Genomic DNA, 17,504 nt, shown 5'->3' with positions numbered 1-17,504 from the left:
TTTTTCCTTTTTTTTTTTTTTTTTTAACCCCTACACCTACTGGTAATTGAACCCAGGGCTTTCACACTGAGATAGAGCTGGGGGTTTAGCCCAGTAGTTCCACCAACTGCCTCAAAAGTGCAAGGGCCCGAGTTCGATCCCCGGTACCAACAAAAACCGCCATATTTTGTGCTTGCTTAGGCAGCATATATACTAAAATTGGAACAATAAAGAGCTACATCCCCAGATCTTTTTCTATTTTTAATTTTGAAAGAAGGTCTTGTCAAATCACTAAGTTGCCTGGGCTTGGCTTGAACTTGCAATCTTCCTGCCTCAGTCTCCCAGAGTGCTAGAATCACAGGCATGCAGCGCCATGCCCAGCTACTGCTAATGCTGTTAAAAGTGTTTATAAGACTTCTGTAACTTGTTACAGCACCCTAGAAAGACTCACAAAATTCATGTTTTCCTGTGGAAATCCCTCCCTGCCTAACTAAGCATTTCTCCCACAATCCCTATAGGGTACACCCCCGACCAGCCTCAAGAAAAGCTGATATTGAAGAATGGCAGCAAAAGCGGTCATGGTCTGTGGCCAAATCCCCATCCTCCTGAGGACAGACCGCCTGGACAAGGGCACTCACGTCATAGGTGACTTCCTCCACCTGGTCTTTCTCCATCAGAAACACCTTGGAGACCTGCTCGCAGGGGCCCTGCAGGATGCGGGCAATCAGCGGGTAATCGGTGGTCTTCAGCTTCTGTTTCTCTGGAACCACACACAACCAGGAGCTCCCCTCAGTTTGGCCTGCAGTGAGTGGTCAACTCAGGGGTCCCCAGCTGACTGGCAGCATAGGAGATGCAGCCACACAAGGTAGGAGATGGATCTGTAAATAAACTATTCAATCAGGGTTGCTGAGAGCAGCCTCTTCGCACAGCTCTGCCCTCAGCAGCACCACTGTGCTGCAGGCTCAGGAGGATGCCCCTTTGGGGAAACTGGGTTTATCTGTCTCTCAGAAAACCCAGTTCCTTTTTTAATAGGCAGTTGGTTTTAGGGTTTGTTCACAGCCCATATGTCATTCTCCATGGGACTCAAGCACCACCATTCTTGGAAGCAAACAACATTTGGAAGTTTCCAAAACCCATACAACTGAGTGAGGCAGAGAGTTTTTTTGTTTTGTTTTGTTTTGTTTTTTTTTAACTTGCTATTCTGAGTTAATTAAAAGTTTTAAAGTACTCTATGTTCCACAGACTTACCACCACTGGTGTGGACCACGTACAAAGCAAACTCCTCTGCCGAATTCTCAATCTGAATTGGAAGCAAAAGAAACTTGTTAAAAGCTTGTATTTAAATGTCTGCGCTCTGGGCTCTTCCCTCTGTTAGGCCCTGCAGAGAAGAAGGCTTTCTGTTTACAGCTCTTGGAAGGGTCGAGGAGCTGTGGGGGGCAGGTGACTCTACCAGCAGTAATGGGTGATGCAGGTCGACTGTATTCGTCTCAAATGTTTGGGACCAGACATGTTTCCAACTCTGGAGTTTTTCACACTTTACTGGCTGAGTAAACCTAATCCAAAAATCTAAAATTCAAAATGCTCCATCTGAAACTTTTGTAGTGTTACATTAACACTCAGAAAATGTCAGCTGTTGGAGCATTTCAGAGTTCAGACCGACTGTGCTATAAAGTTCTGCTCTTTTCACATGGCTGCACTCGCCCCACACGCATGACACATGCTCCTTGTCCTCCTTTTACACATGCCAAGGCAGAAGCACAGGGAGCCAGACTCACTTGCCCGCTCGGGCAGCTAATAGGAGGTACAGGGATTTGAACCCGGGTCTTGCTATGTAGTTCAGGCTGGCCTCAAACTCTCAGCAGTCTGCCTTGCCTCCCAAGAGGTGGATAATGTGTACATCTAAGTACCAGTTTTTCAAAGCCCGACCCCCCAGCTGCGTCCTACGAGTTAATTCATGCGCTGAGCCCAAAAGCAGAGGTCAGGCTCCAGGGGAGTTCTAGTGGGGGAGAAAAAAGGACCTGAGGGACAAGGCTTCTCAAACTTCGGCAGGCTGCCCAGCTCCCGCAGGCTCCTCGAACAGGCTTCCTGGCTTTGCAGGTCCAGAAGAGGGCCTAAGAATGCGCCCCCTCTTTCATTATGTATTTATTTTATTGAGACAGGGTCTCACTATGTAGTTCAGGCTGGCCTTGAGCTCACTATGTAGCACATGCTGGCCTCCAACTTTTGGCAATCCAACCCTCCTGCCTCAGCCGCCCAAGTGCTGGGATTACAGGTGTGCACCAGAACACCAGGCAGAACCTGCTTTTCTTTCTTTTTTTTTTTTTTGCTTTTTTTGAGACAGGGTCTCACTACGTAGTTGAGACTGACCTGGAACTCACTATGTAGCCCAGGCTGGTCTTGAACTCACATTGATCCTCCTGTCTCAGCCTCCCTAGTGCTGGGACTAAAGCCGTGCACCACCACACCCAGCAGAACCTGCTTTTCTAACACAATGCTGGGTAATGCTGATGCCTTGAACCGTGAAAGGGTCTAAAGAACCTAACTCTGTCTAGCACCCCCAAACCACCCTCTCTCCATAGCCCTCTACTCCACCCCTCCCGCAGCCCACAGGGTACACAGCCCGCAAAGGAAACTTGCCTTAAATTTGTTGAGCAGCAGCTTCAGGACCTGCGGGGTTGTCATGGTGCTGTTGATTCGCACATTCGTGACAGAGCCATAGGCAGGCGTGAACACGGAAGTCTGTGGACAAAGGATTTGGGCTGAGGGCGGGCATGGGGACAGGGGCAGAGCAAGGCCAGTCGAGGTGTCAGTGGTGCTCCTGGCGAGCAGCAGTGCTGGTGTAGACAGCCCCTGGGGTCGGCCTAACTCAGTTCGTGCTCCCGGAAGGCGGGGCGGGGGAAGTTGGAGGAGATAATCAGACCCTTTCCAATAAAACACTCAGGGGGCCCCTTCCCCAGGACGCAGGCACGGGAGGCCTCTGGGCCCTCCCTCCCCACAGGAGCTTCTGGGGGAGCCAGCTAGTGTGGGGAAAGGCGCCGGAGGGCTGGGTGCCCATTTGGACCCCACAGCTCTGATTGCAGGAGGGCAGAGATGGTTCCCCAGTGTTTATGGGGCACTCAAGGCTTTGTTCCGCCCCACTGAGCTCAGCCACCACCCTAGGGCGTCCCTTGACCTGGGGCTCCCCATCCTTCACAAAGCCAGTACAACAACCCAAACACTAAAGGGCAAGCACTTGGCTTCCCGGTGCGCAGGGACCACACCAGTGGGAGCCCTGAGGCGACAGAAGCCCAAGAAGGGATGTGGGCCCCCCCCCAAGGTGTCCTCTCCCTTTCTGCTTGCTTTCCAACAGCGATTCTACCTTGTGGTTGTAAAAATGGCCATTGATGGAGAAGCGGTGGCGACGGATTCGCCTCTGGTCACTGGGCGTTCTCACGTTACCACGCCGATGCACCCCAACATCACTGCGCGTGCGCATAAGCTGTGGGGTGTCTTCCTGCACGGGCTTCAGGCCCCGGGAGTCTGAGAGAAGAGGACAAATGAGCTCAGGGTACTTGGAAGCGGGACGTGGCAAGTGACACGCCATTACGTGGTGGCTGATGATACAGCACCCACTGCCTCCCCAAATAATGTATGTTGTGTTGTGTTGTGTGACACTGTGGATTAAACCAAGAGCCGCACGGTGAGCTGCATCCCCATCCCTTTTTATTTTTCATCTGGAGAAAGTCTGGCTAAATTGCCCAGGCTGGCTTCAGACTTGTGATCCTCCTGCCGTGGCCTCCTGAATTATAGGTGTGAACCACCAAATCCAGCTCAAGAACATATTTTATAAAAATATCCGCTGGAGGGCTGGGGATCTAGCTCAACGGTTCCACTGCCTACCTCCTTGAAAGCGCGAGGACCCGAGTTCGATCCCCAGTACCAAAAGAATCAACAAAACAAAAATATCCTGGTAGAGGAATAACACAACACATAATTTACCAAGAAATAATACAGTAAAAGGTGCAGAGCACTGACCTCAGGGCCAGGCTCCCAGGTTCAAATCCCAGGCCCCCACTGCTGTATACTTGTGTCACTAGCCTCTCTGTGCCTCAGTTTCCTCAGCTCAAAGTGGGGTAACAATAGCACCCACCATATGGAACTATAGTGAGGGTCATGACATATTTATGTCTATAAATCTAAAACACTGACATTAAGCGAACTGTCACGCACAAGTAAGTTGATGTTATCTATTCATGCTTTAGAGAGAGAGATTTGCAAATTAATATCTGTCAAAATTACAAATGCACACAGCCTCAGACCCAGCGGCCCCTCTTGAACAAATGTATCAAACAACACATGTACCGGGACACTGCTTGTGACCTGTGTTGTCACAGCAAAGACTGACTGTGACCTAAAAGTCTGTCGAAGGGTGATTGAATAAATGATCATTTTTCCATACAGTGGGGCACTGCAGAGCTACCACAGAGGAGGAAGTTCTTTATGCATTCGTGTGGAACAATCCCAAGCTAACCTAATAAATGAAAAGAGCAACGTGCAAAATGTTCCCAGTAGTGTAAAAAGGGGAAGTGGAAACTCTCCTGAAGGACATGCTCAGAGTGCTTTTAGGGAGGGAAGCTCTGGTGGGTAGAGGAGGTGGGAGATGTTTAATTCTTTCCTTTAATACCTTGGGGGGGGCTAGGATTTAGCTCAGTGGTTCCACCACCTGCCTTGCAGAGAGGCAAGGTCCCAAGTTCAATCACCAGTACCAAAAAAAAAAGTCTTCCCCTTTTAATACTTTTTTGGGGTCTTGAGCCATGTGAATTTAACCGTCCACAGCATCTGTCGCAGCAGTGTCACACAGCTTGTCCCACCTGGAGCCTCCCCCTCCAAGGCACATATACCTGTGAGGCTGGGTGTCTGGTCACCCTCCGGAGGGGCTTCCGCTTCTGAGATCTGAATGGCAGGCATGGTGAGGGGCTTCAGGACAGAACTGGGGCGGGAAACAAACCAAAGGGAGACTGTGTGAGCTCCATGCAAGCGGAGGCCCTCACTCGCAGCCAGCCTACCCTCACAGGGAACGCTTTGCGTGGTCAAGCTGGACAGTGCACACTCCCGGTGATGAGCTGGCCCCATTCCTAGGCCCAGCAATGGGGGTGCTCTTTCCCAGCATCTGCAGTGATACAAGCACCCAATTCATCCAGCCTGGGAAGGAGAAGCCCCAGAACAAAACCCATGTGTTGCTTGCACCGAGCTTCTAAGCACATGTGAGTTCTACAACTCGTTTGAAAAAACCCTAATAACAGCTGTTTGTTTCTTAGGACAGGATTCCAGTTCAGAGTTGTTTCTGCTGGAGGGATTACTCAGAAACTGCTTCTGGCCTCTAAAGGAGTGGAAAGGACCAAGCTGCTGCTACAAGGGTCCTGGCAATTCTGGAAGGGACACTGATGTCAGCTTCCTCTGGGTTGCAAAGACAGAGACCCCAGCCATGTTGGAGAAAGGGCCACTGCAGGCGAACTGAGCTGAGACCAAGGTTGGCCATGATAACTGACAAATGATCCCACAAAAGCCAGAGACATGAGAAGCAGCTTGGAGAAACACACTCCAAGTCGACAGAGGATCTGGCCAGAGAGAAGAATCCTCCTCTCTGACCACTTAGGAACTTCCCAGGGTGAAGAGGGTAGGCTCCTTAGGACCCAACAGAGACAGGCTGTATGTTCCAAGAAGATGGTTTCCAGGGAAGACAACGGAAACTGAAAATCTGAAAGAGTGCCAGGCATGGTGGCCCATGCCTGTAATCACAGCACTCAGGAGGCTGAGACACGAGAATCTCCACAAGTTCAAGCCCAGCCTGAGCTATGTGGCAAGACCTTATCTCAAAAAAAGTAAATAAATAAATCCGTTTCTCTTGTAATATAGCTCATGGCCTTTTGAGCCCCTAAGTAGATCTAGCCAGAGCCTCCGAGAGACTGATGAATCACTGGCACCCACAGCCATCGCTCCCCACTTCCTGATCCAAAGCCTCAGCTTGGGCTTGGTGGCGCACACCTGTAATCCCAGCACTTGGGAGGCTGAGGTGGGAGGATCGCTGTGAGTTTGAGACCAGCCTGGGTTACACAGTAAGTTCCAGGTCAGTCTCAACTACATAGTGAGACCCTGTCTCAAAAAAACAAACAAAGCCTCTTTCTCACTGAAACAGAAACTGGCCTCAGCATCTTTCTTAACATAGCCATCCAGGCATTTGCTTTATGTTAGCTGACATCTGGGCCACATTCTTGGAAACTCTCAAGGCATCTGTAGGTTCCAAGGTCCACCAAGACCTGCTCCATACCACAGGGCACAGAGAAGAAACAAGTGTGCAGCCCGAAGGGCTCTTCAGAGGCCCAGCCCAAGAGTCCACAGTCAAGTGGAATTTCAAATACCATCTCACGAAGAGAACGGAATGTTACAGAGCGGGGTCGGGCTCAGGCAGTGGACGGGGTTTGGCCCACTGGAAATCAAAATCAAATCCAGCCGAAATGCTGAATGCAAAGCAGTGTGAAAACAGCGAAGTTAGAGAAAACCAAAGAACTTGGACCAGACATCCGAGCACCCACTGGGGTGGGCAACAACTTTCCTGCTTAAATTGTCTTGGAAAGAAACCAGATCAGCTTGGGGACTTGGCCACCCACACCAAGAAGTATTCCTCAATCATACAGAAAGAGGGATTTGGCCGTGGGGTTTAACAAAATGTTCCACGGGCCAACAGAGAGAAAAGGCTTGATTCTCGTTTAACTAGAAAAAAATATCACTGTGGTTTTGGCTGAGAGGCAGGCACACCCCACCAGGGCTCTGGCCTGATGGCTGCCAACATCAGCAAGTTTCAGGAGGAACAAAGCCAGTCACTTGATCCTCAGAGCTGACGTCCCAGAAAGACATCAGGGAGTGGCATGCGAGACCCTTTCCCCATGCTCTTGGCCACGGAGGGTGCAGAAAAATGGGCATGGAACCCAAAGTCTAAATAACTGAAAAAGCAAACTCACAGATGATAGGAAACAGGACTTTGTGGAGGTGGGGAGGGGATCGGAACATGGGGGAGTCGGGAAGGAATGGAGGGAAGTAAAAAGGATCAAAATGCGATAGATATATCTATTTGCCAACTCTGCATGGGGAATGTACTTATCACAAGCACACACTAATAACAAAAATTTTTTTAAGAAAGATAAAACTCTCTCCCAAGCTGGGATGGCTTTTTCAGAAGCACCAACCTCTAAATGTCCCCAGAGTGGGGCCATTCCATGAGGAGTGGCTGCAGCACGGAGGATGGGGGCACTGATCCATCGGAAATCCACGGGCCACCCCCGGGAGCCACTAGTAAACATGCCCCAGAGCCCCGGGACTCTCATGAGGCTGGACACTGTCGCCCATGCGCGGCCAGTCCCCGCCGATTGAGCATCTCCCTCCTTCCACTGACCTCACTCGGAGATCCACCGAGAAGACAAGGCAGAGGCCGGGTCACACCAACACGGGCCCCTCTCCGCATCCCAAGCCAAAGCAAGCAGCAGCACAGGTGTTTGGCGGGACCAGGGTCAAGGAGCGAGGCTGTCTGCACAGTGGCATTTACCTGCTTAAGGACACAGACCCCCCGCAGTCCCTGCCAGGCCTGCGGAGCCCAACTCACCCCTGAGCCCCCAGGTTGCAGCCTGAATGCCAGGACGACGAGGAGGGCGGGGGCCGGATGCGCTCGCTGTCATCCTGCATCTGCAGCCGGATGGGCCGGCGCAGCCCCCAGGAGATATTCAGCAGCCCCTCCACGATGAACTCGTCTTCTTCCTGCCCACAGAGCAATCAGCCTGGTGAACCTGGAAGAGCCCCACAGAGCCAACCCCATCCTGGGGACAAGGACAGCCTCCTTTGGGCGTCCTGACTATATCCACGGATGTGGATGGGATTCACCCGCCCTGGCTGTAAGATGCACTCTGCTGTGAAGTTCACCATCCTGAAGCTGACCTCACAGAGCACCCCACAGACGCTGGGGATGTGGCCCAGTGTAGAGCACTTGCATGGCCCGCATGAGGCCCAGTACCATCACCACCAAGAAACAAAGACGACGCCGGATGTGGTGGCTCACGCCTGTAATCCCAGCACTTGGGAGGCTGAGGCAGGAGGATCGCTGTGAGTTTGTCGAGACCGGCCTGGGCTACATAGTGAGTTCCAGGTCAGTCTCAACTATACAGTGAGACCCTGTCTCAAAAAACAAAAAAAAAAAAAAAAGAAAAGAAAAAAGAAACAAAGTTGCTATGAAATTGAAATACACAAGTACAAATTAGGAAAACATTTTGCTGTCTTTATTTTAATGACTTTTAGGAAGCCAGAGTATATCTTTTCAAGTAAGTGAGACAAGATTACTATTAGAAGCAAGAAGTGAGTTCTTGCATTAGCTACTTTTGCCTCCCCTACTACAGAAAGCTGTTAATGTATCTTCAGCAACCTGGCTGGCTGGGTGAAGATTTAAAGCAGTGCTCCTACGAAGCACTAGCTCTTCCAGCACTCAGACTGTTGCCTTAAAAGGGTGTTGAGTGGTCACAAGCTGGAAGAGGCTGTGTTAATCAGATTTCTCAGCAGAACTCCCAGTGCCTTAATAACCTCATGCGCTACGTCATGACTCTCCAAGAGGTGAATAAATCCTGCAGGAATTTATACTCAGAGCTCCTTGAATAATAGGAAGCTAAATGTAAAATGTTCCTAAGAGATTGCTAAAATTCCATCCCAAAGAAAAAGATTCCATTTATAACCACGAAACCCTTTAATCGTGGGACACCATGAGGATTTATTCTATGAGCTATGCCCCAGGAAAGCTGTTTGAGGCCCCCAATCTTGCCCATAGTCCAATCACTGATTATCGGACACTGCGAGGACAATGTCTAAATGGGTCAGGTTTCTTTTCTCCAGCCTCAGAAAAATCCTTCCAAATTCTTGTTTTATAGGCAGAGCCCACAGGTGTCAGCCCTGGATGGTGACCACATCTTTAGGACAGGCCCCATGGGTACAAGTGATTGAGTCACTAAGTCAGGCCAAAGGATGATGGGGAAGGGGGTACAGGAAGTCAGGAGAGGAATGGAATGAATTTGAGGCATTTGAGGATGGTGGGGAACAAGGCTTTAGCTAGAACAGGCTGTTCATAGTCTTCCCACTGGTCGGGGCTGGCTTCGTGACGTTACACTTCACAACTGCAGGACAGAATTTAACCCACGATAGGACTTCACAGGGTAGGGGGAGTTGAGGGACACAGAAAGGCCAATGCCTCCCACATCTATCCCCCAAGAGCCTACCTAAGCAGCTGAAATGCCACCATGTGTTATCTGTCTCTATGGATTAAATTGCCATGGCTTGATAGGCTGAAAATGTGTTGGAGAGGGTACTACCCAAGCCTTCTTATCAGTCAAGAACACTTGAGTATAAATTACTCTACCAGATGTCTTTGGAACTCATTGTCTATCTGATAACGGACTTTACCGAAATGGATCCAGGATGAGTAAGCTTAGCTTCGGGATGGGGGCTGGGGAAAGTCAGGGGCACCATAGCACATTCTGAGAAGGTGGCCACAGTGAGTCACCGCCCAGAGCTTATGTAACTCCCCTGGTGGCTGCAGTGACAGGACTTGAGACCTGAGCACAAACCCAGAGGCCTGGAGAAGGTTCCTGGCCCACCCAGCAAGAGGACACCTGTTTGGGAGCCATCTGAGAAGATGCTTCCTGAAAACTTCCCCTGGGGACCCCCACCCCAGGACTGTCCTGTGCCTGGAATGGAGCAAAATCTGGCCTGGCCTCCTTGCAAAAGATGCCTGCGTACACCCTGAGAGAGAGGCCACTCGCTATGGCAGGAGGGGAAGGGACCCCCGAGGACCCCAGGGCCCTGCAGTCCCAGAACTCATAGAGGCAAAGCCAGGCCCAGGTCACAGGGCAGAACTGCTGGGCTTTCTCCGGGGACGCCTCACCTCCCGGTGTCGCAGCTGCAAGTTCTGGCCCTCATAGTACAGGTTGTAGGTCTTCAGGTGCAGGAGAAGTTCGTTCCTGAGGGCAAATTACGACATTCTCATCTGAAGCTGCCTGCCGTGTAGCCGCCCCTTTTCCCCTTCTGACCAGGCCCCAGTCACCCAAGGAGTGTACACCCACGTGGGTGAACACACACACCACCGGCTTCCCAACGGCCAAGGGCAAGTGTCAACTCAGAACAGACTCAGTAAGAAGCAACTCCAGACCCAAGGCAGCCTCATCTGCAGGCAGAGGCTGGCATCACTGACAACGACCCAACCCTGTGAAAGGAGCAGGCATACACAGGTCACAGATTCACAGAGATAAGCACCTCTCCAGGCCCACAGACATGTTTCTCCTGTCCACTACTCCCTCCCTCGTGCACGCTGTGAGAGAGGAGAAAGCACAGAATTGAAACTCCTGGGCCTTCCAGAAGGTCAACAGGGACAGGTCTGGGTAACAACAACTTAGGCTTCATCAACAAGACCTCATTGTGTGTTCAAGAAAGCTACAAACTCCCGAGCCAGGCATAGTGATGCATGCTTGTAATCCCAGTACTTGGGAAGCTGAGGCAGGCGGATTCAAGTTCAAGGGAGCCTGGACTACAAAGTGAGACCGTGTCTCAAAAAACAAAATCGCAACAAGACAACAAAAAACTATAAAGTCCCATCAACTACAGAATGAAGGAATAAAGGAAGCTACATTATACAGCAATGACTTATGGAAAAACAACGCACAGCATAGATGTTGAGTGACAGAAGCCAGACTCAGAGAGGACAACTGTACGATGCCACTTACATGAAGTTTGTAATGGGTGTTAGGATTCGGGACCATGGGTCCACTTGGGGACCGGGGAGTACAAGTGGGCAAGGTTCTGCTCTGACAGAAGTGCCTTCTGTTACTCAGTCCTTGTGTTCTTCAAGGGATGAAAGAAGAGAGAGGCAGAGCAGCTCTGCCTGCATGTACTTTTGCCTTCTCACAGGCCAGAGGCGACTGAGTTCGACATCCTTCTACCCAATCATTCAGTGGAGAGATTTGGGGCCACACCAGAAGTCAAAACCCACTGGAAATTCCAAGGAACTCCTGACAAGTTATACCTAGATAACAAGTAATTCCAGGGCTGGGGATCTAGCTCAGTGGTTCCGGTGCCTGCTCTGCAAGTGCAAGGACCCAAGTTCGATTCCCAGTACTAAAAAAAAAAAAAAGGAGTGATTCCATTCGAGCTGGGATGGGTTAGTGAAAGTGTAACTCCAGATGACGTAAAACAGAAGGTCATCTGGTGCTGATGACTACAAGGGTATGAAACTATGATGTACAATTACTGAACAGTAAGATTCCTGGGGAAATCCTTCACTGAAGAGGTAAGAATGTTCTGGATCGCACGCAGAGTGTGGTGGCGCATGCCAGCTCTCAGGGAGGCTGAGGCAGGAGGATCACAAATTCAAGTCTTACCCGGGCAATTTAGCTAGGCTTTGCCTAGGGGAGTTTAGGGGAGTTCAGTGTGAAGGCCCGGGGTTCAATTCCTAGTACTTCAAGAAAAAAGAGAAAGAGGAGGAAGAGAGGGAGGAGGAAGAGGAGGAGAAGGAACTTGCTCTGTTCTGGATCACACAGCAGGCACTTGTGTATGACCGAGTCTAAATAGTGAGTCCAAAACAATTTCACCTCAAACAATCTCAGATGGAGAGCATCTAATATGTAACCCTCGTGCTGGACGTAACAAGAGATCCAAAAGCTCACTATGGAAAGAGCCACTTTGGGCTTAATCTCTGTCACATCATCGAGAGTCTCAGTTCCAGAGACTTCAGTGCACAGAAAGCAATGAACCTGTCTCTTCCGTTCAGAGGGTGCCCGCAGCCATCATAGCCAGGGACACAGCGCTCCAGCCAGGACCTGGGCCGCACCACAGGGCACAAGCAGCATCTCTGCCCGCTGCAGCTGCTGGGGCAGAAAAACCACAGCCCTGAGGGCTTGCAAACCACAGGAACTCACTTCCCACGGCTCCAGAGAACGGGCTTCCCAAGGTCAAGGTGCAGCAGCTGCACTGCCAAGCGACGGCCTGCTCCTCCCAGACTGCCCTCCTCCCTGCACGCTCACACTGCAGAGGGTGAGCCGGCTTCCCAAGGCCTCTCTAAGGGCACCAGTCCCACTCACAGAGAGCCCCACTCCTGATCCAATCATCTCCCAAAGCTTCACTTCTTAACAGTCAAGTTGGGGGTTAGGATTCCATTCCACATATAAATTCCACCAGCCAGCTCCTCCTCACAGGAGACCGCCTCTGTTGGACCCCCAGAGGTGCTGTCTTGTCCCCCACATCCCCCCCAGGCTTGGGTCCAGCTTTTATTCACAGCCACAGGCTCACCACAGCTCCTGCTCGTCCTTGTGCAGGGGTTCAGCTCCTCCACGTACTCATGACACACAGGGGAGGCCTCTGTCAGCAACGCCTAGCCCCCCACAACGCCCCACACAGGACTGGCCCCTGCAGACATGATGCTGTGGCAAAGACTCTTACTTGGAAATGTATTTATCTCGCCCACATGGGACTAGAGAAGTTTGGTGACTGTAATCCATTCTTCCTGTCTCTGTTCATCAGAACGAGAGGCCTGGAATTGAAAGAAGACAGAGGTTAAAGTCAGGTTGGGTCCCGGGGAGCCAAGCAGGACTTGGGGAACAGGTGGAGGCTGACATGGAATCAGACTGTAGGGCTCTGCCCACCCCAGGTCCAGATATGATCCAGGCTTAGTAAAATGCCACTCTGGGGGCTCCGCCTCTGCTTGCTGAGTTCTGAGATAACCCTGGAACATGCCAAGACTAAATGCTGTCACGCAGAAAGCTGGCACCCGTCAGTCCCAAAGGTGACCAGGACCTTCACAATGCAGAACAGAGATTCATCTGACAGGGACAGCGCAAGGCTACTGAGGTCCCCTGAGGATGAGGAAATCACCTAAAATGCCAGAATCAAGCTAAGAGTGGGTGGCACACGCCTGTAATCCCAGCACTCAGGAGGCTGAGGTAGGTGGATCACTGCAAATTTGAGAAGAGTCTGGGTTACATACTGAGTTCAAGACCAGTTAGACTACATAGCAAGACCTTGTCTCAAAATCAATCAATTAATTAATTAAAATAAAAAGCCAGAATAGAACGAGGTGCAATAAACCACAACAATATGACCTATAATCCCCGTTAAAATGGAACAATGTGAAAGACAATTTCACTACTCAGGAAAATAAAAATACATTATGAAAATGTGAGTTATAAACTTGTAAATTCAAATTTTATTTAAAGTATATGTAAGTCGCCAGGCGTGGTGGCACATGCCTGTAATCCCAGCACTCTGGAGGCCGAGGCAGAAGGATCGCTATTAGTTTGAGACGCCTGAGCTATCAATCAATTAATTAATTAAAATAAAAAGCCAGAATAGAACGAGGTGCAATAAACCACAACAATATGACCTATAATCCCCGTTAAAATGGAACAATGTGAAAGACAATTTCACTACTCAGGAAAATAAAAATACATTATGAAAATGTGAGTTATAAACTTGTAAATTCAAATTTTATTTAAAGTATATGTAAGTCGCCAGGCGTGGTGGCACATGCCTGTAATCCCAGCACTCTGGAGGCCGAGGCAGAAGGATCGCTATTAGTTTGAGACCAGCCTGAGCTACATAGTGAGTTCCAGGTCAGTCTCAACTACATAGTGAGACCCTGTTTCAAAAAACCAAAAAAAAACCCACACATATATATATAAAGTCAGGCTGGGATTTAGCTCAGGGGCAAGGGATTTAGCTCAGTGGTTCTGCTGCCTGCCTCAAAAGCATTGGGTCCATCCCCGGTATTGTGTGCGTGTGTGTGTGTGTGTGTGTGTGTGTGTGTGTGTGTGTGTGAAGTACATATTACAGCTTGTATCTAGATGTCCCTTCAAAGCCTCATGTGCTCATAGGTGGGGCTTTTCAAAGGTGGCTGGATCTAGGGTTTGTGATACTGGATCAGCCCACTGATTGTATCTGCGTAGTTCTGTGTGTGCCTAAATGGATTTACTGAAGACAAAGGCCCCACCTTGGGTCTGGGTGGCACCAACCCACAGGCTTGTAGCCTGGGTGGAATATAAAGGGAGAGAGGGAATGTAGGCTCTCTGCTTCCTGCCTCCTGTCTACCCCGCTGAGGACTGTTTCTTCTCGACTTTTGACCCTGCCTTCACACCAGCTGAGCATGGACTTAAACAAACTGTGAACTAAAATAAACCTTTCCTCCTTTAACTTGTGGTTGTTTGGTATTTTGTTCCAGCAATGAGAAAGTAACTCAGACGGTATAAAATGTTTGTGGACACACACATTTATATGTGTGAACACATGCATTCGGATATGCATACCTTTGTCAGGTTCTCTGCATTGTCAGTGCTCTTGACAGTGAGGCCAAACTCTTTGCTGCAGGGTTTTCCTGTGCACTGGGAGACATTTAGTGTCATCCCTGGCCTCTGCCCACAGAAGCCAGCAGCCATGCCCCAGTTGTAACAACTAAAAATGTCTTCAGCTTCAGTAAGTGTTCCCTGGGGGCAAAATCACCTCCACTGAGAACCACTGAACTTGTGCAGATGTATGTAAATGAACAAAAGGCTGACTCTACCTGGCTAATAGCATTACCCACAATGTTTTCATTCTGTTAAAAGATTTCTTCAAACATAAAAATGAAGAACTATGACAACAATAGCCATGACTCTAAAACATTAGATATCCTTAAGGCTTTACTGTGCTTACTCCGTGGAATATTGACAATCTCTAGCTATCAGTCCATACTACTTCTGGCACATTACACAGGAAGTTACAGGCATTCCTTGCTCTCCCTTAAATACTAAAGTGTGCATGTTGCTAAATCGAGCTGCACAGCTGTTTGCGGAAACAGAAGGAACCACCACCCTGTGGCACCTTGATTTTAGCCCCAAGAGAACCACAGGAGACCTCTGACCTAAAGAACTGTGACTTAATAAAGCTGTGTTGTTTTAAGTGATGAGTTTTGTAATTCACTATGGTAATTCACGAGGGCTCAAGGAAGGAGCAGGTGGACTGCATGAGGGAACAAAGGGCTGAGTTCCATTCAGAAAACTCACAGCCACCTGGGTACCTAAAACTAGAACCCTAGCCGGGGGTGGTGGCGCACACCTATAATCCCAGCACTCGGGAGGCTGAGGCAGGAGGATCCTGTGAGTTCGAGACCAGCCTGGGCTACATAGTGAGCTCCAGGTCAGTCTCAACTACATAGTGAGACCCTGTCTCAAAAAACCAAAAAGAGGGCCAGGGATTTAGCTCAGTGGTTCCCCTGCCTGCCTCGCAAGCACAACAACACAAGTTCAATCCCTGGTACCAAAAAAAACCAAAACCAAAACAAAATAAAACTGGAACCCTAAGGACACAGTTGTTCTTTCTAAATTAGAAATGCAATTTTTTTCTCAAAATGAAAAATAAGAATCTGATTATAAAATCAGAGTATTTAGGTATTGCACAAAAAGAGAAAAAAGTCAGACATTTTTTTCTTTTTAAAATGACAATTACCCTTTAAACTGAGTATCCAAAACTATTCTTTCTATGCATGTGTTAATTTTTACATTCAACAGTTTATTCAGGGTCATACTGAATGGGGGAAAACTGAATGCATTTCCCCTAAAATCAAAACAAGGGCTGGGGATTTAGCTCAGGGTTCCACCGCCTGCCTTGCAAGTGCAAGGTCCTGAGTTCAATCTCCAGTGCCAAAAATAAAATAAAATAAAATAAAAACAAGACAAGAATGCCCATTCTCACCAGTCCTACTCAACGTAGTACATGGATTTCCCTTTCTCTGCCTAGGCAAGAGAAAGAAGTAAAGGGAATACAAATAAAGAAGAAGTCAAATTATTCTTATTTACAGACAACATGATCTTATACTTAGAAGGCTCTAAAGAGTCCACCAAAAGACTTGGGCTGATAAATGAATTCAACAAAGTTGCAGGATACAAAATAAATATTAAGAAATAAGTAATTAATAGGCCAAGAAAAAAAATCAGGAAAACAATGCTAGTTACCACAGCTTCAAAAATAAATTAATAAATAACCTAGGAATCAACATAAACCAGGAGGTAAAAGACTGCTACAATGAAAATTACTGAAAGAAAAGTAGAAAACACTAAAAGATAGAAAGCCTTCCCATATACATGAGTCAACAGAATTAATATTACTGAATGCAATATGCAAATTCAATGCACTCCCCCAACAAAATTCTAATGACATTCTTCATAGAGCTAGAAAAAAAATCCTAAAATTCATATGGAAACACGAAAGATGAAGACTAGTCAAAGCAATCCTAAGCAAAGAGTAAGGCTATGGAGGTTTCACAGTAACCAACTACAAAGTCAGAGACAAAACCAGCATGGTACTGGCACAGAAATAGACACAGACCAATGGAACAGAACAGAGGCCACAGAAACAAACCCACACAACCACAATCATCTGATTCTTGATAAAGGGGCCAAAAATATACACAGGAGAAAAGATAGCCTCCTTAATAAATGGTGCTGTGAAAGTTGGATATCCAAAAGTAGAAGACTGAAAGTAGGCCCCTATCTCTCACTCCGTACAAAAAATCAATTCAAAATAGATCAAAGACTTAGGTGTACACTTGAAACTTCGAAACTGCTAGAAACACTTAGGTGAAACACTTGAAGTCATAGACTTCTTGAATAGGACTCCAGCAGCACAAGAAATAATTGCAAGAATTGACAAGTGGACCACGCATGGTGGTGCATGCCTAAAATCCCAGCATCCTGGAAGCCTGAGGTAGGAGGATGATCACAAGTTTAGGGCCAGGGATTTAGCTCAGTGGTTCTGCTGCCTGCTTTGCAAGAACAAGGTCCCGAGTTCGATCCGCAGTACTTTAAAAAAAAAGAAAAGAAAGAGCAAGTGCAACCCAGCATGGGCAATTTAATGATTTAGCAAAACTGTCTCAAAATTTAAAAATCAAAAAGAAGTGGGAATGTAGCTCAGGATGGGTTCAATCCCAGTACCATTAAAAAAAAAAAAAAAAAAAAAGACTACAGGAAATTGAAAAATTTCTGCACAGCAAAGGAAACAACTAACAGATTGAAGAGTCAACCTACAGAGTGATAGATAATCTTTGCCAGATACTCTTCTGATAGACTGTTAATATCATGAATATAAAAAGACTTCAAAAAAAATAACCTCTCCAAAACAACAGTCCAATTAATAAATGGGCAAATGAATTGAACACACACTTCTCAAAAGATGTACACATAGCCGATACATATATGAAAAAATGTTCCTAGTCTTTAGCCTTTAGGAAAATGGCTGTCATCAAGAATGCAAAAATTAGTAAATGCTGGTGAGAATGAGAAGAAGGGATGGAACTTTCTACACTGCTGGAGGGAATGTAAATTAGCACAGCCACTACGGAAATGAATGTGAAGTTTCCTCAGAAAACCAAAAATAGGGCTGGAGATTTAGCTCAGTGGTTCTGCTGCCTGCCAAACGCAAGGACCGGAGTTCGAGCCCCA

General features: G+C 48.1%; 1 protein-coding gene across 4 annotated transcripts in view; it reads right to left on the bottom strand.

Moving 5' to 3' along the window:
• Positions 1–17,504, bottom strand: part of Rassf2 (Ras association domain family member 2) — a 39,092-nt gene that overhangs the window by 4,796 nt on the left and 16,792 nt on the right. For all 4 annotated transcript variants that reach the window (XM_033761200.1, XM_010607542.2, XM_033761201.1 and 1 more), the window contains 8 exons: positions 12,478–12,568; positions 9,932–10,007; positions 7,616–7,767; positions 4,860–4,948; positions 3,338–3,498; positions 2,617–2,718; positions 1,228–1,279; positions 618–739 (listed from right to left, as the gene is read on the bottom strand). In XM_033761200.1, coding sequence (XP_033617091.1) covers positions 618–739; positions 1,228–1,279; positions 2,617–2,718; positions 3,338–3,498; positions 4,860–4,948; positions 7,616–7,767; positions 9,932–10,007; positions 12,478–12,536 — 813 coding nt within the window. In that variant the 5' untranslated portion in view covers positions 12,537–12,568. The remainder of the gene's footprint in view (positions 1–617; positions 740–1,227; positions 1,280–2,616; positions 2,719–3,337; positions 3,499–4,859; positions 4,949–7,615; positions 7,768–9,931; positions 10,008–12,477; positions 12,569–17,504) is intronic.

Source organism: Fukomys damarensis, unplaced genomic scaffold (assembly GCF_012274545.1).
Source record: "Fukomys damarensis isolate Sample0158 unplaced genomic scaffold, DMR_v1.0_HiC HiC_scaffold_7, whole genome shotgun sequence".
Classification (NCBI taxonomy): Eukaryota; Metazoa; Chordata; class Mammalia; order Rodentia; family Bathyergidae; genus Fukomys; species Fukomys damarensis.
The sequence above is the reverse complement of the archived record's forward strand: the minus strand, read 5'-3'. Positions and strand labels throughout refer to the sequence as shown.